Source organism: Sinohyriopsis cumingii, chromosome 6 (genome assembly GCF_028554795.1).
Source record: "Sinohyriopsis cumingii isolate HCF-2022 chromosome 6, ASM2855479v2, whole genome shotgun sequence".
NCBI classification, from domain to species: Eukaryota; Metazoa; Mollusca; class Bivalvia; order Unionida; family Unionidae; genus Sinohyriopsis; species Sinohyriopsis cumingii.
This window is the reverse complement of record NC_142966.1, coordinates 104,859,234-104,883,065: the sequence shown is the minus strand read 5'-3', so window position 1 is coordinate 104,883,065 and position 23,832 is coordinate 104,859,234. Positions and strand designations below refer to the sequence as shown.

The 23,832-nt window shown below is 35.7% G+C and overlaps 1 protein-coding gene across 2 annotated transcripts in view; it reads left to right on the top strand.

The window, feature by feature from the left end:
- LOC149797626 (uncharacterized) overlaps positions 1 to 23,832 on the top strand; it is a 103,263-nt gene that overhangs the window by 18,760 nt on the left and 60,671 nt on the right. For both annotated transcript variants that reach the window (XM_089962520.1, XM_089962519.1), the window contains exons 5-8: positions 5,305 to 5,493; positions 11,706 to 11,758; positions 13,911 to 13,997; positions 21,704 to 22,897. In XM_089962520.1, coding sequence (XP_089818646.1) covers positions 5,305 to 5,493; positions 11,706 to 11,758; positions 13,911 to 13,997; positions 21,704 to 22,897 — 1,523 coding nt within the window. The remainder of the gene's footprint in view (positions 1 to 5,304; positions 5,494 to 11,705; positions 11,759 to 13,910; positions 13,998 to 21,703; positions 22,898 to 23,832) is intronic.

The window sequence follows — 23,832 nt, the reverse complement described above, 5'->3', positions numbered from 1 at the left end:
TGTTTTTTTGTTAGAGAGAAAAAAGAAAACTATTTACATCGCCCATTCCCCATCTGTTAAAAAAGAAAAAATTAAAAATGTTCACAATGCGACAAACTAATCTGGTTTGAAATCTTTCCTTTTACTGATTCTTTGCTAATTTTATTTATCCCATCAGCACGTTCAGTCACTGATTGTTTATCTCATCAATAAAAGACATTCAAAGTATGCTCCCCGTGTACAATTTTCATTTTACAGATCATTTAACTCATTCGGCCAGAGGTGTTTTTGTTGTTTTCGCCTGAAATGCGAGTAGGAAAGACATTTTGGGGGCTATTTCTGAATACATCAAAATACATCAGCGTTCAACACATTTTCCATGAGACTAATTGTATTAGAAACATTGTTTTCCACTGGTTATTTTGCTTGTGCATGAGCAGAAGGGTAAAACTTTTATATTTTTTTTTGGTTGCTTAATGGACCCATCATTTTCGTATCGAGACCAGTCTTTATTCCAAATACCCACCATATCCTAGTTTTTGCAAAGGTTCACCTGTATGTGTGCAGTTCAGACCAGCCTGCCTTAGATCTGTGGCCAAAAGGTATAAAATCCAGACACAAAATCCGATTCCTACCACGAGCGAATTTTGGGTGGAAAATAAATCAGGCAAAAAAAATGAGGTTTTTCCCTCTGTATTTTGTAGTGCAACTAGAACTTCCAGATTATTTGGTATCATTGTAGAGCTATATCTGTCTGCTTTTTTGTAATACCACCCACATTGGTGTATCTTATATGACCTTGATGCTGCAGAGCTCTGAAATAGGGTACAACCTCATCACACCTACAGGTGGGATTGGGGCCGAATGAGTTAATCAGGTTTATGGAAGTTTCTTAGAAATTGTCAAAGAATGGCTATTTTTGTATTTTATGTGCCATACTGATGCACAAATGATGAAATAAATAAGTAATATTCAGATTTGGTCATGTCACCAAAATTCTCCCATTAACTCAGTTGGCCCCAGAGGTTTTTGTTGTTTTCGCCTGAAATGTGAGTAGGAAAGACATTTGGGGGCTATTTCTGAATACATTGTAATACATCGGTGTTCAACAAATATTCCATGTGACTAATGCCTAGTTGTATAAGAAACATTGTTTTCCTTTTTTTTTTTGTTTTCGCATGAGCAGAAGGGTAAAAGTTGGATTTTTTTTGTTTGCTTAATGGACCCATCGTTTTCGTATGGAGACCGCTCTTTATTCCAAATGCCCACCTTATCTTAGTTTTTGCAAAGGTTCACCTGTCTGTGTGCAGTTCAGACCAGTATGCCTTAGCTCTGAGGCCAAAAGGTCTAAAATCCAGACACAAAATCACATTCTAACCATGAGCAAATTTTGGGTGAAAAAAAATCTTAAATGACCTTGATGCTGCAGAGCTCGGAAATAGGGTACACCCTCATCACGCCTACATGCGGAATTGGGGCCGAATGAGTTAATAACCACTTTTGAGTGATGTTTCTCGTTTGCTTTGACAGTATTTCCAAGTGTCACACAGTGAATAAGCTACATTAAGCTTTTGGTGTAATCATTATGCTTTTTTTTATCTCAAAATTACGTTTCCCACAAGACAACATATGGACTATTGCTTTTTTGCTATTATAAAAATAAAATAATTCAATAAAAAAATTGTTTTTGTCATTTTATTATCATCTCTTTAATTCCACTCATATAAATTTAATGATTATTCATAAAAAATGGTGAATGCTGTGTAAGAATAGCATAAGAGTAATTTACTTTTGTGATATTTATAGCAACTAACTGTATATGACCCATTTCCAAGGAAACAGATGAGTTTCTTCAAAAGTGAACTTTTTCTATCAGATTTATTTTATTGATAGCCTAGTTAGTTAGTGAACCAGTCTATGTTTTTAAAGAAAATGGGGCCAGATGTTAAGTGAAACACATTATGGTGTGAGTTGTGGATGTTATATGAAGGAAAATTTTAGAGCAGATGAATCTTTTCAAACTTCAAACATGTCTTGTAAGAAAATGTGACAAATCGAGACCACTTTACAAACTTTAAAAGATATTATGAGAGTAATGTAATACAGCACTCTGAGTACCTGTCCATGATCATTGCAGAATTCCAGTTCACAATCATTCGGTGAAAGTTATACATGTAGACTAGGTGAAGTGAGTGCTGAATATAAATAATTTTTAAGTATATTTTGTGTTTGTATTCTGGTTCTAATCCATATGGATGTTGCCTTTTGTGAATAGAATTTTGACCAGCTGCATAACCATGTTAGTCATAGAAATGTATATTTTTCATATGTGCTCTAATTCTGGCATGTAAAATATAGATTATACATTTTACGCCCAAAATTACCCATTTTTGTCACTTGTAATAGCAATAGGTACACTTATACCTCTTGGGAGGGGGCTTTGGCATGTATGGAACATGATTTTATTTACATGCTGTGCTCCAGATCATTTTTTTAAAATCATTGTACAGAAGTCTCGAAAATGCTTAGTCAGGCTTATTTGTATGCAACATTTTTTTCTGGGATGCAGAAAATCACTTAGGCAGGAATCCTCTGTACACATGCAATAGCTGGGCTTCAAATTCACTGGCTTGCCAGTACTGTCTCAGCCACCTGTTGGTGGGAAAATGTGTTTATCAACTGATCATTTTAACTGTGCTGATATTTACAATGAAATGCCGCTCCAATGGCTTAGTGGTTAGAGCGTCCCCCTCATATCCGGAAAGTCGTGGGTTCGATCCCCGGCTGAGTCATACCAAAGACTTACAAAAATGGTACTAACAGCTGCCTCGCTTGGCACTCCGCATTAAGAGGTTAGTGTTAGGACTGGTCGGCCTGGTGTCAGGATAATGTCACTGGGTGGGACATCATTCTACATGTCTGCAGAATGATGCCCCAGTGCTAGATATAACTATAAACTGCCACACTGCAGAGATCGTAGCAATATGACTGAAAAATTGTTAAGCTATGTTAAAAATCCAAATCGCACACACACACACACACACATTTACAATGACAGAATTCAGTGGCTGAAAGACACCCAGATGTACATGTCATTATAAGAGTACATCAAAAGAACATGAATCAGTAGCTGGATGGCAAGTTCAAAGACTGAGAGTAGCTGCTGATATTTACAGTGACTCAATTCAGAGGCAGAAAGACAAAGAGATGTATATGTGGTCATCATAAAGCTTACATCAAGTGAACAACTTTAGCTTTCATTATCTTGTTCATTTCCAAGTGTAGTTGAATAAGTAGGTCACATGACCTCGAAACCAAGACATGTCAAGGCTTATACAAAATTCCATTTGCAAATGCGGATAAGTATTTTGGGGTTAAAGGTCAAATTGACAAAGATTGTAATGGAATTTAGAAGAGTGCTAAAGTTGCTATAATTGATAGTTTACATGGAACAGCAGCCAAGTGTATAAAAGTGTGATGCATGGCTTAGTGTTTGGAATAAGACCTTTCTTTCGATTCACAAAATTCAGTTTGACTCTAATGGACAAACAAGAGCATCAATGGTGTAAAGAATTTGGAAAATTAAACTCAATGACAACTAGTAATAATAATAATAATGACTTTCTTTAAAGAGGATGACACAATTACCTAAGAACTAATCTACTTTGAGGCACTCATACAAGGGAATTTATTTATTTTAGCTGCATCTCTGAAGCCACTGGATATTTTGCATTTGGAAGAAGGAAATAGAGTGGGCATTTCTAATCTCAACTGGAATACTATTCCAGAACAAAGTTCCAGAGTGCTGGAAACCTTTTTAAAAATAATTCCTTCTTTGGTTTGGGAATTTTGTACTGTTTGGTAGACATCAGTTGCAGGTGGGGAGTATTGCCAGGTAGACTACTGGAATAGTGATTGTAAATATTCAGGAGCACTATTATTGGATATCCTGTACATTAATTTGGCTTTTCTCAAACAGATTCAGGCTTTAATAGGCAATATTGTTAACTTTCCAGCTAAATTTTCCTTGCTTTCTTTCTGGATTGATATTAGCCCAAATGCTCTTATTTGAAGATGTGCCAGCTTTGCTATGTTTTTATCATTTGAATTACCCCATACTGTATAACAGTAGTCTAAATAGGGTTGTATGTAACTGTTATAAAATAGTTTTCTGTGCCTTTCAGGGAGAACATGTCACATCCTACTGAGAAGCCATAAACTTGAATTGACTTTATTACTGATATGTTTGATATGTTCAGTCCATGATAGGTTATTATCTACCAAAAAACACCAAATAGTCTGTCATGATAGGACATATGCAAATTGTTATCCTTCCATGTCAGACACAGTTCATCACTATCGAGATTTGTCCTTTTTGGCTGTGTTGAGATAAGAAATTCTTTAGTTTTACCAGTATTTACCACCATACCGTTGCATGTGCACCAGTTGTCCAGTTTGTTTAGGGCATTCTGTAAAGAAAGTTTGAGATCATACTTTGTGTTTTGGATGTCTGACAGTGTTGTGTCATCTGCATAGAGATCTGTAGATGATATTGAGTCCCTTAATGATGTAAGAAGTTACTAGTCAAAAAAGGTTCATGAAATATTGGCACAAGCATTTGATACATGATGTGAATCCATCATTCTACTCTATGTACTAGTAGTGATTCTTCTCATCTGGACATTTAGCCACTTAAGGTATGCCCAATATGCTTATGGGAGTGGACATCAGCATTTGCTGGTGGGACTCCTATTTTTTACCAAAAAAGAAGTGCTGGACTACAAGTTGTAAAAATCCTAGCGAGACATCTGATTGTAATATGGTACCTTTACAATGTTTATCCAAGCATTACCACACATCCTTGGAACAATGAAACATTTTTCCATGATTCAACTACAAATTTGTTTATAAAAGTTGTGATTATTGGTTGTCTGAAAAAGCAGATGACAGGGAGAGAAGAGTGAAGAGTGAATGTCTTTTGTGTTTATTTTAGTCTTTAGTCTCTTTAATGCATTATTATCTGATCTACAACCAGTCTGAAAATAGAATTAAAAGACAGCTTAAAAACTGAGCAATTTTGCCTTTGCAGAGAAGCATGTCATCAGCTATTGTTCATTATGTTCAGCCATTGCCACCTATTTAAATATGACACACTTTGATTTTTATTTTTTTTGTGTAATTTATGCATATGCCCCCCCCCCATCTAGAGCAGGGTGATTTAAAAAATGTGTATGCTAAATCCTAGAAATCAACATATCCATGAATTTAAAAACAATTGAACGAAATGAATTGGGAGTACAAAGTACTGTGTGCATGTTGTTGCAGATCAAGAGGCTCTTACAAGAAAAGATACAGATGGAGAAATCATTCCATCTGAAAGAGGAGGATATGAAAAAACTGGAGGGACGATTCCATAATGCCCAGACTGATAGAAGTGCCCTCCAGGCACGGTTAGCTGCCTTGGAGAAAGAGCTCAAAGAGGCACAGAAAAGCAATGATTTATTAAAAAGCAAGGTAAGTAGTGCTACTGTGATAGATAAGCTCATGTAGGTATAATTATTTTTCCTAAAATTTGTTGGTTTTTATTAAACACTATATATTGAATTATTATTAAAATGTTTAACTCGGGCATCACATTATGTCAGGGCTGTTCCATTAAAATATACATGGGACTGGGGGAAGGCAGTTTTGAAATTGGGTAGCCACCCTAGGATGTGGGATTTTTTTTAGATATACACCACTTCCTCAATAATTTGCACCCTGATAACTCGCAAACCTGCTTATAATGTAGGGTCAGGCATGGATCCTATTTTTTAAACTAGAAAATACCCCAAAAATGTATCCCTACAGGGCTGAGCAAAATTTTTTTTAACCACTAGTCCAGGACAAGTGGTTTCAGAAAATTCACTAGTCCCACCTTTCTCTTCACTAGGCCCACCTTACTCATCACTAGTCCCACCTTATTTTTCACTGGTCCCAAAATGGTAATCACTTGCCGAGATTTGATGAGACGTATGTGCTTAATCCATAGAAAAAACAAACAAAACGATATACAACATAATTATTTCTTAAAAGAATTTAATTTTTCAAAAACATTGGTTGTTATACATTTGGCTTCTTCAGGTTCATGTATATATGTTTTAGCTGGTGGATTTGAAAATATGTCCATGTCTGCCACTTGCACCAGCACTAAGCCAGCAGTTGATAGCTGTGTCTGGGTTAAAGTCCTCAAGCTCTGGTCCATTTGCAGAAATGTTCATTAGCATTTGTAAACTCTATTGGTTTAAGGAATTCCTTGAAGAAGTCTTGATTGAGTTCATTAAACTAAATCCTCGTTCACACTCAGAAATAGCTACCGCACACTCAGTATCCGTCTTACGTTTTATCCCTCCATTTTCAAACAAATTGACCTTCGCCGAATCGCCGTTATTACCTTACTTGCGAATTTTTTTTAGCAGACTCATTTTATCCACAGAGTAACTATCAGCTTGCTTGACAACTACTTCTAAAGTGATCATAACATCATTTTTCTCTTTTAAATACGAACTGAAACAGCTCATTAATTAGCGTAATTGTTTCGCTTCAAACACAATATCGCATGTGGAAGTTAATCATCTGTATAATCAATTATAAATTAAAGAATCATTACTGTCATTTAATCAGTTCATTAAAGGAACCAACACTGATGTCGGTAAAGTACCTTTCATTAATTTAATTACACTGACTCGCTGGATTAGAATCATAGTGAGCTGCTCGTTATGATCTAGATTGAGTAAACTCATTGCAACAAAACCACTTACAACACTGCTAATTGATCATACTGGCTTTCTTTTGTTTGATGTGTTTTGATTTGCCGACAATTTGGTCGCTTAGCCCAATATGCAGTCAAGCGGTAAAAGGATGAAAATGTATACACGAAGAGGGGTAGAATCAAGTATTATGTATGCCCAGAGGGCATGATTGGCCAAATAAAGGCAGATATAGTGATAAAAGCACTTGTCTCGGACTAGCGACTTGGAAAATTTTACTTGCTCGACTTCAAAAATTACTAGTCCGCGATGTTGGGCTATGGGATTTGCTCAGCCCTGCCCTATTTGTAGAACTTTAAGAAAATCGCGGTCAGAATTGGTAATGGCAACTTTGATCTAGCGCTCATTTTGACATCGAAAACGGTAGATAGGACCTGGAAAATTCAATCAGCACTATGAACTATCAAATTTAAAAATAGGTCGTACAGTATTTTACATTTTCTTTCCAAACGACATTCCTAGTACACCGCAATTAACAATATGTAAGGAAATTTCAATCAATGAAAATGTCATGCCGATGGCGGCAGTACTGTAATAAATAAAAACAAATTAAATTATTTTTTTTATCAAATTCCACAAACATCAGTAAACGGCATATATAAATGGCAAACTTTTATCTCTGAACATGTACTTTGGTAATTTAAACTGCTGAAACAAAGATAATATACATAACAATAGAACCAGTAAACCTTTTTTCTTTCAACATTTTTCGTCTTGACAAATTTAAGGGATTCATCATTTCTACATTGAAAGTAGGATCTTTTTAAAAACTGGCACATTTTTTAGGAAATCCCTTTCATATATCTTAATGCCTTTTGCTTATGGAGGTTGATATCTGTAAAGAAAGAAAAGAACCGAGAAGCACTATTAAAAATTGGAACTATATGAGATAACCCCTAAAACACACATAATTAAATCCTGAACATAGTCAGTGCTCGGTAATGGTTACTAGTGTAGTAACTATTTAATCTATGTGTAACATAATACAGTGTTTCACTTTACCCTCATTTGCGCTTCAGAGACCCTCAGATTTTTAATTTGACCCCCAGTTTTGACACCAAGGAGATTTTTTACTCTCAGTCTTGCACTCCTAGTGGATACACTGAATTAATATGTCAATGTACAATGGCTTTTAAAACTACCTTCTCTTCTACATCTTTGCATTATAAACATTACCAGTTGGATTGTTAGTGCAATCAGTAATACTATACAGACTTTTGTTGAGATGAATACACATACCAATTATTATTGTAAAAAATTTATCAGGAAATCCTTCAAAAGAAAATTTGATATTTTGTACAATTTAGTAACGTCACCTAAATAAAACAACTACTGTTTGACTTTGTACCTGTTGGCTACTTTTTGGATTACTCCATTCTGTATCAAGTGCTGATTGGTATTTGATGGCCTTTTTTTAATGGCTGTTTCTTCCTCAGTAACCTTAAGTTCAGCTTTAGTATCTTATTTGTCAACATGAATAGAAGTTGGCTTGTAGTAAAGTCACCAACTGGTCCACTACAGTGTTGCTTGATATAACAATAATGACACTATCTACTTCTGTCTGGAAAAAAGCAATAAAATGGCATCTAGACTATGATAGAAGAAGCAGCTATATTTTGAAACTTTAACAAAATGTATTCTAAAGGGAAGCACACTCAACTCAGATAAACCATTTTTTTAATTTCACTTGTTATTTAGTGAGTTAGCACCAGGGCATTGGAATATAGTGTCTTGCCGATGTTGGCGTTGATGTGGGGTGGGTAAAGTACTTTTAAGCTCAAGAGAATGTGTGTGTGTGTGTGCGTACCAGAGATATAACAGCTTGGTGCGAGGACATGTCAAGTGATTAAATAAATGCTGCAAGGGATTATCCATTATCAAATTTCTATCATTAAAAATGAGGCAAAATTCCTATTCAGTTTCTGACAGTAAAATTTTGTACCATCTAAAATAAAATAAACTATAATAATTGTATAAAAAAAATAATTAAAATTTCATACAGCCATTCAAATCTTAACATCAAAAAAAACCAGAAGACTAAAATTATTTTGTCTTATCAACATTGCTGGCCTAATAAGAGTTATTATTCAAGGTGAGGAAAACAACCCCCACCCCGTGTTTTCTAATCCCTACCCAGTGTGTACACATTTGCCTGATACCCATCTCCCATTCAAAGACTATCTGTTTGCATTTCAGATCAGTCTGGAGTTTCTTTAGTAACACAGTCTCCATATTTGCATGAGCAAGTCCCAGTTTTCCAGCAACATATGTGGTTATTCAGTGTGTTTGATAGTCTCAGCAATTCCATAAATTTTGGAGTGAAATTTTTATTTGTTCATTGTTTCTAAAAAATATTAAAACTGTACATTGCAAATACTGGATGCAGATGAGAGTTTTGATTGCCATGCATCATCCATCCTGGAAACCAGAAAGGGACACAGGCACTAATCTACCAGTCATTGCTTATAATTTACTTATCAGGTATACATGTATTATTTTTAAAAAAACTACAAGGGAGGATACTTCTCACCCTTTTCACACAACTTGTATGGCCATGATCAGACCCACTTAATATGCACATGCACTACACTGAATGGTTGACTGTCTTTTCACTGACCAATTGAAAATGATGTACTGCAGTTATTTATAACTTCTTTTTTGATGCTTTTCATTTTTAAAATTGGTAATGGGGTACAAACAGATTGGAAAGTGTGCAAATACTATCTGTTGTTTTTTTGTTGGCTATGGCAAATAGGTTTTATTGTAACTTTTAATAAAGTTTTGTCATTAGGTTTGCATGTACTACTTGGTCTTATCCCCACCCACACACAAATATTCAAAGTTCAACCCACCCATCCCTCAATTTATTTACACAAAATGGACAGTCCCCAACAAAGCAAAATTTAATTCAAAGTCAGCATAAGATTAATGCTGAAACTAACATGTGAACTCAAAAATGACCACTAGTGCATTCATTATGAAGATTATTCAAGTAAATACAAAATAGGAATGGAATGTAAAAGCAGCAATTATATAATATGCTATGTATATTTTGGGGATGATAAACATACCAAAAAGTTGGTGTACTGTCCAAATGTTTATTAACTTGACATGTACAGAGAAATTCTACACATAAAGTTAACGATGTTTAATTCAACCTGCTACTATGGTATCATTGTGCTTAAAATTTGTGGAGAAAATGAGATGGCTGGATACAAAGCAGAAAGTTGTAATAGTCATCTACTTGTATACAAGCCACAACTGACCACATTGTTAATAAATACTTGCATGGTTATGACCACCACCAATGAAAATAAAAACTGTTACCTATTAAGAATCAGAAGCATCAGTGCTCTGCACTTCTTCCATTCCAACTTTAATGTGCCACCAATCTGACTTTTCCTCTGATAACCATTAAATAGTAAAATTTTGTGAAGCTGCATTCCAAAATATTGGAATTATCTGTTGGAACTGGACTTTGAATGATTGCACATGTTTGAGTTGAAATCACCAGCAGAGATTCCATTACAGCACAAGCACTCGTCTGTGTTTCTTCAACCAATTAACACAAGGTAGCAAACGAGAAATCTGCCCCTTGTTGATTCTGTGTGTGTTGGTCATCATGAGTTAATTGTATGAAGATAAGTACATGAATTATAATGGCTTTTGACCGACAGAAACAAGTGCCCATGACAACAACATTCATAATGATTGAATAAATGGAATTTCACTAGTCTTTTAAGACTTTTTGATGAGCTTGCTGAAAAAAAAAACAAAAGTTACCTCTAAGGCTGTCAATTATTTCTTGCGGCTTTGCTTTCTCAACCAATTACCGACCTCTTTCCAGGTCAAAAACATGTCTCATTGCCATTGCTGTCACAATACAGCTACATTTGGTTCTTTTTGCAGCACGCATTGTATTGGATCTGAATGATGCAAACCAAGTCTCACAAGACTAAAATTAATGTGGCCGCAGAATTTTTACTTTCATTTTTTAAGGAGATTTATTCAGAAATCTGCTAATTTTCCTCATGATTTAGAAAATGAAGACATAGATTTTCACTTTGGCCACAAATATGGCATGCATAACATAAAATACGAATTTTATGACTGGATATCTAAGGTGGAAGCTTCTGATTAAGTTTAGCTTGCACTTTTAGATAGACCTCCTGAACCAGTTTTTTCAACCACCTTTTGAAGCGATTTTATTGAATAAACAGCCTGGGACAGAAGCAATTTTGAAACCAATCCACCCTGGCATATATGTTTTTAAAAGTGCCATCCCCAGTACCCATGTATGTTTTCATGGAACATCCCTCGCTGTTCTTGAGTGAAAACAAAAGCATAAAAAATGTTGCATTCTTTAGGCATGTATTATGTATCCTTGACCTAATGAAGAATGCAGCCTGAAATTATGTTAGCTTATCTGCATTTTGTCACAATTTTATACCCTCCATATTTTTAGGAAGATGAAAAAAGTGTTCATGGTAAGTGGCAGTAAAAGACAAATAGTGATTTATGTTGCCTGCATTTGCTCTTGTTGGATATAAATATATCTTTTTATTAGTACTCTTTGATATCGATGATATTTATCGTTCATTGGATTAGGTTTCCTATAATAAATAATAGTCACACTATTTGATCAGCTTTGTTCTGGATGTGAGAGAATTGTTGCATGCCAAATCTAAGCTTCATGCATTTGATAGGTTGCTTTCATGTCCATCATTCTTCAGTCCTGAATTAATTCTTTTTGTGTTAACCTTATAACCTTATTTTACTTACTAAAAATAGCAGGCATAATAAATGACACTTCAGTGCACTTGACTTTTTCTTGGATTGTTTTCTTTTAGAACAAGAGAAAGAGAGAACTGATTTATTACTTTTTGCAAAATATCACATACGACAGTTTTCTTTCAGAACCAACACTTTGAACGGCAGTTTGAGGGAAGGCCTGATCTTGCCAAGCGCATGTATGTATTGCACAAGTCATTTCCATTACGTTTTACTTTAAATATTAGTATGCTTTGACTTTTTAGCTCTGCAACATTTTTAATTGCCCACATCTTTATTTTATCTCACAGTTGGTACCCCTAGCCTACTGTATGTGTAGTTCAGTATTTTAGATATGTTGATATAACACTTTTTTGTGAATCTCATTGGTCCAAATAAGCCCATGGAATTCATGCACAGTTCTTATTAACCTATAGGAATAAATGAACTCGTCTCTGTTTTGAGAAGAGTGTCAGCCAATACCAGTTTCACAACTGACAGAAAGTTATCTAGTCACAGCATTCTTCCAAATCAGATAATGCAAATATCTGGTCACAAATACATTAAATCTGGAATAATTGTTCTCAGTGACATCTTTAGTCAAGATTTAGTACTATCTATGCATCCAGTAATCATTCCTTCACATGAATATTGAACAACTGGAATGCTACTTTTTCTGCCATATACAGTGCAGGTAACCCCCAACTTAGGTGATAGTTTCTTTCCCAAGAGTGGTCGGTTAACTCAAAATTGCATGATTCAAAGAAAAAAATTGCTGCCTTTAATTCACATTAGCCATTTATGAATCCTAATTTTTGGGAATTAGAGAAATTAATTTTTTTTTGTCGTCACTGAAAAATGAAGTATAAAAAATTTCACATGAAATCGTATTGATGCAAAATTTGTGCAGGTTAGTGGATATCTGTACTGGTTCCATATTAGTGGAATTGAAACAGTTTAGATGGAAACATAAAATCATTCTAATCTGAGTCAGTGTATAAGGCATTGCTAACCTAAACTGAGTCAGCTATGTGACATGACATTTATTTGCACTGGACATCCATTGTTAAAAAATGATATGTCAATAATGATTTAATGTTAAATTTTGAAACTGGTTGAATAATTTCTAGCTTTTGCTTGCCAAGGCTGAAGACTGTAAATTATTCAACTCGTTTCATAAATTTAATAAATCATTACTCATTTGAAATCCTCTTTATCTGCAGTAGTGATCTGAAAATATAATATTATAACATGGATAGCAGTGTTGCACATAGGTTCCCAAGGGCAGGGGACGCAATGACCCCCACCCTCCAATGTTGAGGGACATAGATGTATAAAGGAATATAATAACATATATGCCAACCATTACGCTTTGGGCTTAATCATTACGCTTTTTTTCACTTAATTACGCCTTATGTGTAAACGTATTCGGATTTTGCGTTTTCAGTATATCCCCCCTCCCAAAATAATTTATAATTTGCTTTCTCAATTTTTTTAGCATTCCATTAATCTTTCAGACTATATTCTAGAAAAGACGGCTTCGATGTAACTACGACATAAGAGAATGCTTGTCCGTAGACTTGCACTTTCCTAACAGTATTATGTTCTATTTATAGCAGTTGCCCTATTTCCAAGAAACATGCTGGGTTCTACTTTCAAACTTTTGACCGTGGTTTCTATCTATAGCAGCTGTATGGCTTAGTTAGGAAAGAACAGACTGGTTTTCTAATCTTTAATCTTTGCTTGCAGATTCTTTGTTGAAAGTGAAAATGAGATATTTATTTTTTTTAAAGGGGGGTGGCAAGGGTATATTGAAAACTTAGAATGTTCTAATGGGACTTGTTGTTACATCATAAAATTGATTTTAATATCCCCTGGGTGGATTTTTTGATAGCCTTTTCCGTTCGATTTTACTAATTTATTTAATGTTTAAAAATGAGAAGGAAAGAGTCCGAACAGTTTGATGTGCATATTCTTTTCAGATTGATAAACTTAAGATCATATCTTAAAATGAAATAACTATTTTCATAAGTGTGAATGCAGGATATAAATAGATGTTTCCCATCAGCAACAATTTAAAGGTCATGTGGGTAAGATTTTAAACTCTTTATTGTTATGATCATTTGCTATATAGACTTGTAATTTAATTATAGTATACTTACATGACCAAAGTGCCTACATCAGTTTACTATAATTTATGTCTAACCTGCATGAGTAAAAAGCAGATTCATATTTCAGTGCACAGGAGGAACATAGAATTTAGTGCACATTTTGTATTTTTGATGCAAATGTAAAGTATACTGTTTTGTCACTGATTTCTAGTTTCAAATGTGTTTTGTTTAAATGTTGCAGAGAATCCATCACAGAACTGAACAAAGACTTGGAAGAAAAAGTACAAGCTCTTCAGGAAGTCAACCAGGTTGGACAAAAATCCATAAAGTAAGTTATTGATTCAGTCCATATCAAATCACCCAGAATACAAAAATCATCCCAAATGACCATCTCCAATTTTTATTTTAAAAAATCTCCAGGTGTAACTCTATGGAAATGATGGCTGCATGCAAAATTTCAGTAAACAGGGTTCCCAGGCTATCAGGAACAAGTTGGGAGAAATGATAAATGTTGTCTCAACCGTGAAAAGTCCTTGAATTTTGCAACTATTGATGAAAGTTACGAAAAACTGGGAATTTTCCTCCACAACTTGATGCCCGAACTAATTATGTAATTGAGTCATCACTGATCTGATGGTGAGTTAAATTTATTGAGTTCTAACCAGAATATTAGGAGGTTACAGTATGGATCATTTGGGTGCTTGCCCAAAATATATTTGTTGAGACCATCCAAATGCACAGTGGATTTTATTCATCTAGTAGACTTTATGTTTCACAGACAGCTCGATAGCCATATCTTTTTTTACATGGAAGGTATGAAAACCAGTCTAGAATTAACAGAGGCCAACATGGTGGCGTTAAAGCATAGCCGCTATGGGGATGGGCTAGCAAATGTTGTTAAGTCAAGTTATACCTGCATGAAATTGATATGAAAATTATTTAGTTTCTCAGAAATTGTGAGTATTAAAATCTTTGTCTTTAATCTGCTGAAAGATGATAAAACTAATGCATCGATGAAATTTGAGTTGGTACTAGCGATTTCGATTGCTAGTGGCATGAGCACACAGAATCTCACATCTGTAATTTTCAAATATTGTAGACACAAATATTAAATGAAAGTTGTATACTGGTTGTAATAAAAATACAAAAACGAAAGAGCACAAAATTCTCTATATATTTATTCCGAGACCAACTTTCAGAGTTTTGTTGTATCATGTGACTACCACGTTGACATGTGCTATCTCTAGAAGGGAGCATACGAAGCAGGAAACCAGACTATGTTGCTTGATGAATTGGACTGGCTAAGTTTCTTGTAGTTGTTCTCGAAATAAATATGTTGAGAATTATGTGTTCTTTCTGGTTTTTACAAAAAGTATAAGACATTCATTTAATATAATTGAAATTTTGTTCAATAACATTAAAAAGAAGTTTGTTGTCGATATCACTTGACTATTGGACTTCCGATGTCGTTCTTTGAGATTTGTGAAGTCATGTGACTATTAACACAAATGGTGAATACTGGGTCAGGTTTCATCTATAGAGTTTTGTCTAGTCTATCAGCGGATTAAAGAAATAACGATTATAATACTTGCCATTTTTGAGAAAATAATTTTCCTATAGATTTCATGCAGGTATAATTGATATAACAGCTTAAATCTGCCTGGCCTGCTGGTAAGCTATCTTACAGCGGCAGCAGATTCCAAATTTTTTATATGTAATTGCTCTGAACCCACACTCCATCCTAAATGTCCAGATGTGAAAAATAGGGTTGGAATATTTGTTTGTGAAGAAAATCTTGAGTTTAACCATCTATATCGCCTATTTGCATGCCTTTATCCCACAACTGTACGACTTTCTCTGGCTCTGTTCTTTGAGGAGAAACAGTTGGACCCCAATAGCTACCAAAAGCTACCACCCCATATACTGGACATATTCTGGCATCATGGTAACATGTTTGGGTGAGATAGAGACCTATCAGATCTTTTAGGCAATATTGGTCTCTTTGACCAATATCCCATATATGTCTCCAAAGGGATCCAATCTGGGATTTTAACATGGCTCAATTCAAACTCCTTCGGACTTCTAGCCTACACATTGCTAAGTCACTATCATACAGACCATGTTTACTGATGTCATTATCGTCTGCGTGCAGGGTAAGAGGCTTGTGTCCCCCTTTATGTTAAGTGAATTCCCTTCAGTTCAAATCAGAGGGTTTGGTGGTTCACATCTCATGATACCATCGGGCATCGTAGCCCAGAACAGGTTATAGTCTTGTCGGTAGTCAAACAAGTGGCCATGCAAGTTTCTGTTTGCTCTGTCAAAGATATATGATCTCAGACACATTCTGACATTATGGCAGATGTGGCATTGAGCATGATAATGATCTCTCAGAGCTGTTTGACAGTTTTGATCTCCTACGACCAAAATCCATGACGTTGTTTCCAAAATGGAATTAGTCTTGGGTTCTCACTTGGTTCCTATCATACAAGAGATGCTTCATGATAGCTTTAGCTTCCGCATGCAGACAGTGAGTTACATGCCCTTTCAGTTGACCTGAACTATCTTCAGTTCAGTTTGGATGGTACGGTAGTCCTCCTTACACAACCAGGCTTAGTTGCAAAGAATCGGTTGCAGTCCATAGGTAACCAGTGCCTCGTCATTTGTCCTCTCTTCCATCGACAAGTTGAGAGCGGCAGCCATGCAAGATCCTATATGCATCATCAAGCATTACCTGAGACTCACAGTGACAAGTCTTGATGCGCATGTCTCGTCCTCCCGGCTATGGCCAGAAAACAAGACATCACCCCTCAAGCCCTGGCTTTATGGCTGATTGGGTTATATGCTCGGCATACTCAGAGGTCTGTCAAGATCAGAGTTGCCTCATGAGGATTGCAGCTTACAAGATTAGAGCTATTTCTGTGAGCCACGCTTTCAAATGCAACGTTTTGATCCAAAATAATATAGAAGCTGTTGGCTGACATACAGAGTCTACTGTCTCAGGTTTTTACCTCAGAGATTTAGCATCGCAGAGACAAACGTTGAATCCTGTGGGACCAGTGGCAGCAGCACAGACAGCCACCAGACCCAACTAGATCAATCAACACAGCCTGTTATCTTCAGTGGATTTGCCAGTGAAAAATTATGTAGGTGAGAAGATTTCAACTTCATCTTCTCAATCATATAAGTCCTAGATCAAGGGATCCCAGGCTGTGTTGCTGGGTTATCCTTGATATGAGGAATTGAACCACTCATCCCCCAAGAAGGATACCTGAGGTAGAGGTCAGATGCTCGGCATCCCCATCTCCTATTATTCTCCTAAAGTAATATGATTGGGGAACGTGTTGGAAGGAAGGAGAAAGCAAATTTTTAAAGTAAAATGTTTTTTAGAGAATATTTACCCAATCACATTACTTAAAAACCCTCTCAACCTCCCCACCATGCGAGCATCTGCGTTAGTGTCTCACTCAGCCGAAAACTGGTGGTTTCAAGAGGAGTTAATGGGAAAAAGTTTTTTACTGCCCTTTGTCCATCTAAAAATAGACAAGATAAGACATTTTTCATCTTTAGTAGGGCTGGATTTGCGAGGTAGCAGGTCAGTATTCATAACATAATGTGATTGAGTATTCTCTGAAAAATATAATTTACTTTAAAAATTTTCTTTTTCCAAGGAGCATGGTTTTGGACACCATTTGAACAACAATATCATTGTAATGGTTTCATCAGTAGGCAGCTTAAGACAATGATGTTCACTGTTGCATTGAGTAAACCCCATAGGCAAAGGATTTTTGGGCTGACATACATTTCTTTGTAAGAATTGAAATGATGTAAATGTCTACTTATGCAGGAGACTTAATCTCTTCAGGAGGAATTGTTTGGCTGAAATACGATTCTTGTGAGAATCAAAGCTTGGTTTGAAATGATTGTCACTTACAGTGACCATATGGGTCCAATATTTGGTAGAGACCATATGATTGTGTAAAGTCTCTATGGTTTTTAAAAAAGTAACAAGAAAGACCAAAACCAAAAAGTTCTGTCTAATTGTGCAAGAATTAAATATAACTTACAGTATGGTAAATGAATTCCTACAGTCCTAAATGTTCGATCCTTTCCAAAAGTTTTGAGTAATCTGAACGAGTTCCAAATGTTAGTCTGTATTGTAATGATGTATCAACAATACCGAAGAGTCACTATGTTATAATTCTAAATGTCCTTAAATGAATTGACATTAATTCTCTAGAGCTTTTATGTATCCAGATAATCTTTAAATGAATATTGAAGCACTATAATTCCAACAAATGATTGGATTAAATAAGCAAATCAATCCTTTCACTATATCTCTTCCAAGACTGATGGTACTACTAAGAATGCCTGTTTCTAAGCAATAATTCTCTTATAAAGAATGGTAAAATACAATAGAGAGAATGCAGTATGAGGCTTTAAATTAATCATCCTGGCATTGCAGAATCACTTTACAAGTAAACAGGGCCATATGGTCTACACTAGCTAGTCAGCCTGGCCTTTTCAGATCTTGTGTCCAGAAATTAGATCCTTTTGTTTTCCTGGATTTAATGGTACTACTCAACCTAAAGTATAATTTATTTTGGTCGATGCGTGTAGGACAGCAAAAATATCTCCTTTCAAATAATTTCACAGATGGATTAGAAAACGGTCAATGATAAACGAAACGTAAAATAACAATCCTATAAAGATGAGGACACGAGGGCAGCATCATGTGACGTCTATTGCAGGCCGTGTGGAAATAATTTTACTATTTGGCGCTAAAAGTCATCAGATGTATTCTAGTTGATGTATGTGTTAGAGCACATATATTTTTTCAAAGAATTTCACAGGTGGATCAGAAAAAGAGCAAAAAAAACCCCAAAAAACAACAAATCCTTCAAAGATGAATACATGAATGGCATAATACATCGTTCCATTCTCGGGCACAGGGGCTCGCATCATTGCTTAAAATTGACCTGTCATACATGTACTATATTGTACATGTATGACGGGTCAGTTTTAAGCAATGATACGAGTCCCTGTATTCTAGGGCAGCATCATGCTCATTTTAATATTGGGCATGGTAGTAACTTTTATGTGGAGAAACACTTGAAAATGAAGAAACATTGAATTAGCTCGTCTTACGAACTCCAATACTAAGTTAACTTCTTATCTACAACAGAACTAAATTGTGGACAGAATGTTATAAATGCAGAGGTGTTATTTACCAAGTTCTAGAAAGATAATGAAGATCTTGCTATTGGTGCAGAAGCAAGAGAATTAATAGAGCACAATTCTACTCTAGTTGTGAAGGCGTTTTATGATAATGTTAGAGATTATTATGCTACAGCCTGTGATTACATGCTCCAGAAATTCCCCTATGGAGATGAAGTGCTTTTAAATGCTTCAGTTGCTGATGTAAATGAGAGACAGTCAAAAAGCTTTAAAAGTGTTAGATTCTTTGTCAAGAGATATCCCTTTCTATTGCCATCTTTGCCTACCTTGGATCATCTGGAAGGAGAATTCCTGCAGTATAAAGTTGGGATTCTACCTGACAATATATTTAATGCAGATAGATTTGATGTGCAGTGGCACCTTATTTCCCAACTAAAAGACACAATCACTGGAAGATATAAATTTCCTCTTCTTTGTCAGGTTATGAAAGGAATATTGGTTCTTTACTATTCTAATGCTGACTGAGAGATTGTTCAGTATTGTTAATAAAAATAAAAGTGAATTCAGATCCAGGCTCAGTAACCCAGTACTTTGTGCTCTACTGGTGTGCAAAACATTCATGGTCTCAGTTGGTACAAAGTGATTTAAAATGCAACATGAAAATCTGTTGCTTTCGAAAGCTAAAAGTGCTACATATGAAAACTTTAAGCAGTAAATGATGTTAAAAGATGAGAGGGGCAAATAAATCATTGTTTATTGAATTTTTAGCATGTTATTTGTGGATTCCTCTTTTTCTGCTTGGATTCTTCTTTTTGTCCACTTGGATTACACTTTTTCCTCGTCAGGGGTTGGCATGTATGTGTCAGGTGTACCATCCCACTTGTCAAATTTATTCTGTAGGATCTCCATCATCTTCTTATCCTGATAGCCCTCCTATGACCCCAACTGGCTGTACTGATCTGCCAAGACCAACTTTTGAGCAAGGTTACCAGGCTTAGAGGCAATCCACTTTCAAAGTTCACAATGCAAAGTGGAGAATCTTCTGAAACTGGTGCAGTAGGAAATGCATTGATCCCAGGTGTCCCTCTCTTGCAGACTTTCTTTCCATTTTTGACAAGAAAGAATATTCTGCTTCAACTGCTAAGGATTTTAGGGAAGCCTTTTCTGACAACCTCAAGTTCACAAAGTGTTCTGCCATTGGGTTGGACCCTCATCTTTTTTGTATCTCCGTGGGTATATAGAACTTCAGAGATGGAACTTTTATGTGTTCTTTGTGCAGTGTCAATTCCCCAATACAAATCTTTAAGTAAAACTTCCTTCGACAACCTAACCCTTTAGACAGTCTACTTCCTCTCCTTTGTGTCAATGAGAAGTAGTGAACTTCATGCCTTGTGGGTTTTTTTTATATGATTAAATGGTCTGTATGATTAGACTTCTCTTTGCCAATCTGGGTTTCTAAGAATCAGCTACCTTCATTAGCTCCAGTTCCTATTGAAATTTCCAGGCTGATTTTTATCTGTGCTTGAATGATCAATATTAATTTTGCTCTTTTGCCCATTTAGAGCCCTAAAGGTTTCTTAGGCTTCCTATAAAGTGATAAGGAAAGGTTGGATTCATATCTTTCTAACTCTCAAGGTTGTGTGATGTTTTGGCAGCCACCTTTTTCAGGTCGATTGTTCTCACTATCAAGAGAACTTAATTTATTTACCAAAAGTGAACTTTCTTTCATGTGAATTTAATCCTGTAAGCTTTGGGATTTAATGCATCTCTGGCCTTCTGGCATTCTACCAGCATACAATAGCGAACTCCTTAGCATGAGGTTAAGTGCATTGTTTTCTTAAAACAGCTTTCGTTTGGGCCATCACCCTCATGACCGACTGGTAAATTCAGCAATGCAATAGTAGCCAGTAATGTATTAAATTTTATTACTGTAACTAGGGTTGGGCGTGTGTAACAAAATTGTATTTACTGTCTCTGTCCAAATCAAATATTAAGATGTTCCATATCTTGGTTATTACTAAAGCTGCCAATTACTAATTAGAAGGGGAGTATTTATCTTGGACTTGGACCTTTGTGTCCAAAAAGATGTTAGCAGCTCAGTCATAGCAGGTAAATATTACAATTAAAATGAGTTTGGGAAAAAGTTCCAGGTCACCAGATAACTATAAAATAATAGCTTAATCGGTAGCATAATTTTATGATGTAATAATATGTCATTTTCTTTTGCTCATTTTGGGTTTAATATTGTGTTTGAAAGTTGTGAACAAGGAGGATACAGTATAGTGTTTTTGCTTAACAAGAATGTGTGTAGGGATGATTCTTGTTTTAGCATGGCCTGAAGATTAGGGTTAATCTAGTGAAATATACATGGGACCAGGGAGAGGATTTTAGCGTGGGGTTGTTGCCAGTAGAAACAAGTTAGAATTTTGCATTTTTATTTCTTAATATGCTTTCTTGAGTAATCAGAGTGCATTTTTAAAATCTGCCTTCGCTGGATACCATGTATGCATAGAAGCCGACCATTCCAGTTTTGGTTAAATCAATCCTGATTTTAATCTCATTTTTAGGCCATTATGATCATTGCTTCTGATTCTGATAGTTTGGTTAAATAACACTGGTTCACACCTGCAACTTGTACATACTTATGAGAAATGGTAATTCATCATAGAAGAGACATTTGAACTATTACTCGTAATGGCAGATGTATTTTTTATTTTATTTTCACTGTGTCATTTGAGGAACAAAAGGAAGAGGTAGAACTGGCAACTTGTGTGTTAAGCTTTTGAAATTTTTCATGTGAGTATAGACTCGACATACAGGCAGTAGCCTTCTTGTATTGATGTTCGATCTCTTTTTCAGATCTCTACAAACAGAATTGCAAGAATTAAGGCAAGCAAAGGATGACTTGTCCTTCAAGCTTTCTGAAGTCCAACAGACTAGTGTGGATAATCAGGAGCATTTTGACAAAGAAGCAGTTGCGAATAAAATTTCACAGATTGAGCAAGAAAATTCCGATCTCCTTGTTCGACTGCAGGAACTTGAGGATGCATTGCAAAAGGCAATTCAGGAGAAAGACAAAGTTGAGGCATTATTATTTGAAAAAGAGAGTAAATGGGAAAAGGAGAAGAAAGATTACCTTCTTCAGATTGATGAGGTATCATCAGAGAAACACCGCATAGAGAGTGATCTAACTGAAACTTTGGATAAACTGAATCTGCTTGAATCACATGTGGAAAAAGAAAGATCTGAGCATCAGGTAAAAATTGAAGACATTTCCTCTCAGAAATGTCAGGTAGAAAATGACTTGAAGGAAACTTGTGAAAAGCTTGAGTTTCTAGCTGCTGGGAAGGAACGAGAAAGGGTGGAAATGGAAAGTAAAATAGAAAATTTGACCAAAATATTGAAAACACAAGAGTCACAAAGGCAACAAATAGAGGATAAACTTGGTAATCTGATATATGAAAAATCTCAGCTAGAAAAAGATGTAGGATTAATGGAGGCCAAAATTAAGCTTCTCAATTCTGAGTCAGAGAGTTTAAAAATGCAAGCAAATGAGACAATTAATGCATTGTCTAATTCATTGACACGGGTCAACAAAGAGAAAGCAGAAATGGAGGTGAGCATTGTCAATGTCAATCAAAAGAATGCCTCCTTGCAGATTGAACTGACAAATTTGTTGTCAGAATTGGACAAAGTAAGAGAAGAAATGGAAAGAAATCAGCATGATGCTACAGAAAAAGTAGCCAGTCTGTATGAGAAGATTGCATGTTTGGAAAACGAAAGAGGGGAATTGAGTCAAAAGCTGGAGGATTGTTTTCTTGAGAAGAACGAGTTGGACATTGAAGTGTCACATCTTCAGTGTCGCATCAGTGTGCTGGAAATGGATCTTGCACAGGTTAAAGCTGAGCATGATCAAAGCTTAGTGCAGTACAAGACCGAACTTGAAAGTGTAAGAAGTGAGAAGAGGCAGATTGAGAAAGACATGGAGCAGTATGGAATTGATTTGTTGAGCCATGCTGTACAAATCCAGACACTCCAAGCTAACCTTGATAGGTGAGTACAGTCAACTCCGCTTATATGTACAGCCTCAGGACCGGACCCAAGCTATGCATATAAACGGAGTATGCATTTAAGCGGAATTCATGTATATTTACAATGTAAAACGGGACCATACTTTTGCTATGCACTTAAGCGATTTATTCAATTAAGCGATATGCATTTAAGTGGAGCTGACTGTATCAACAAAGCTGTTAACAGGGTTCCCATGCTACCATGAACTTAGGGATAAAGTCAGAGAAAGAATAAGTTTATTCCCAACCAGGAAAAGTCTTTGGCAATATTGATGAAAGTCAGGGAGAAACCAGAAGTTTTCAGCTGCCATTCAGCAGAAAAAATGTGACAGAACTTATCATGAGTTAAATTTATTGAGTTTTTACCAATATTTTCAGAGGTTGCAGAACTCTTAATTCAGTTGATATAACATTTCTGTATAGATCAGTTGAGTTCTTGTCATAAACATAATTTTATTGTGAATTCAAGGGTTCAGGCGATCTGATTGATGAATTAGACTGGTTGCCCCTTTGTTTACTTTGTATTGGTGTCTTTTATTTGTGGAAAATAAGTAGACCTGTATAGCATCACCTTGTATCTACATTTCTTCGATGTGTGAACTCAGTAAATGTTAGAGAAACATAAAGTTTATTTTCCCCAGTTCTTGTTTTGATATCTAAATTTAACAGAAAATTTGTGTCATTCTTTGATTAATTTTTGGTAGTTCGCACAAGGAACATGTTAACTTTATGCTCAGTAGTAACCAGTTCAGAAAAGCAGACATCAGTTTAAGCTTGCATGATGTGGCAATATTTTGTTAGTAAGAACACAATTGGTGCTTTGATAAGTGTACTGTTTGGTAATTTGACACGGATGAGCATCTGTTGCAAGTCACTTGTTTCAAGGAGGATTGCTTGGTCAGATATTTTCTCTGAGGC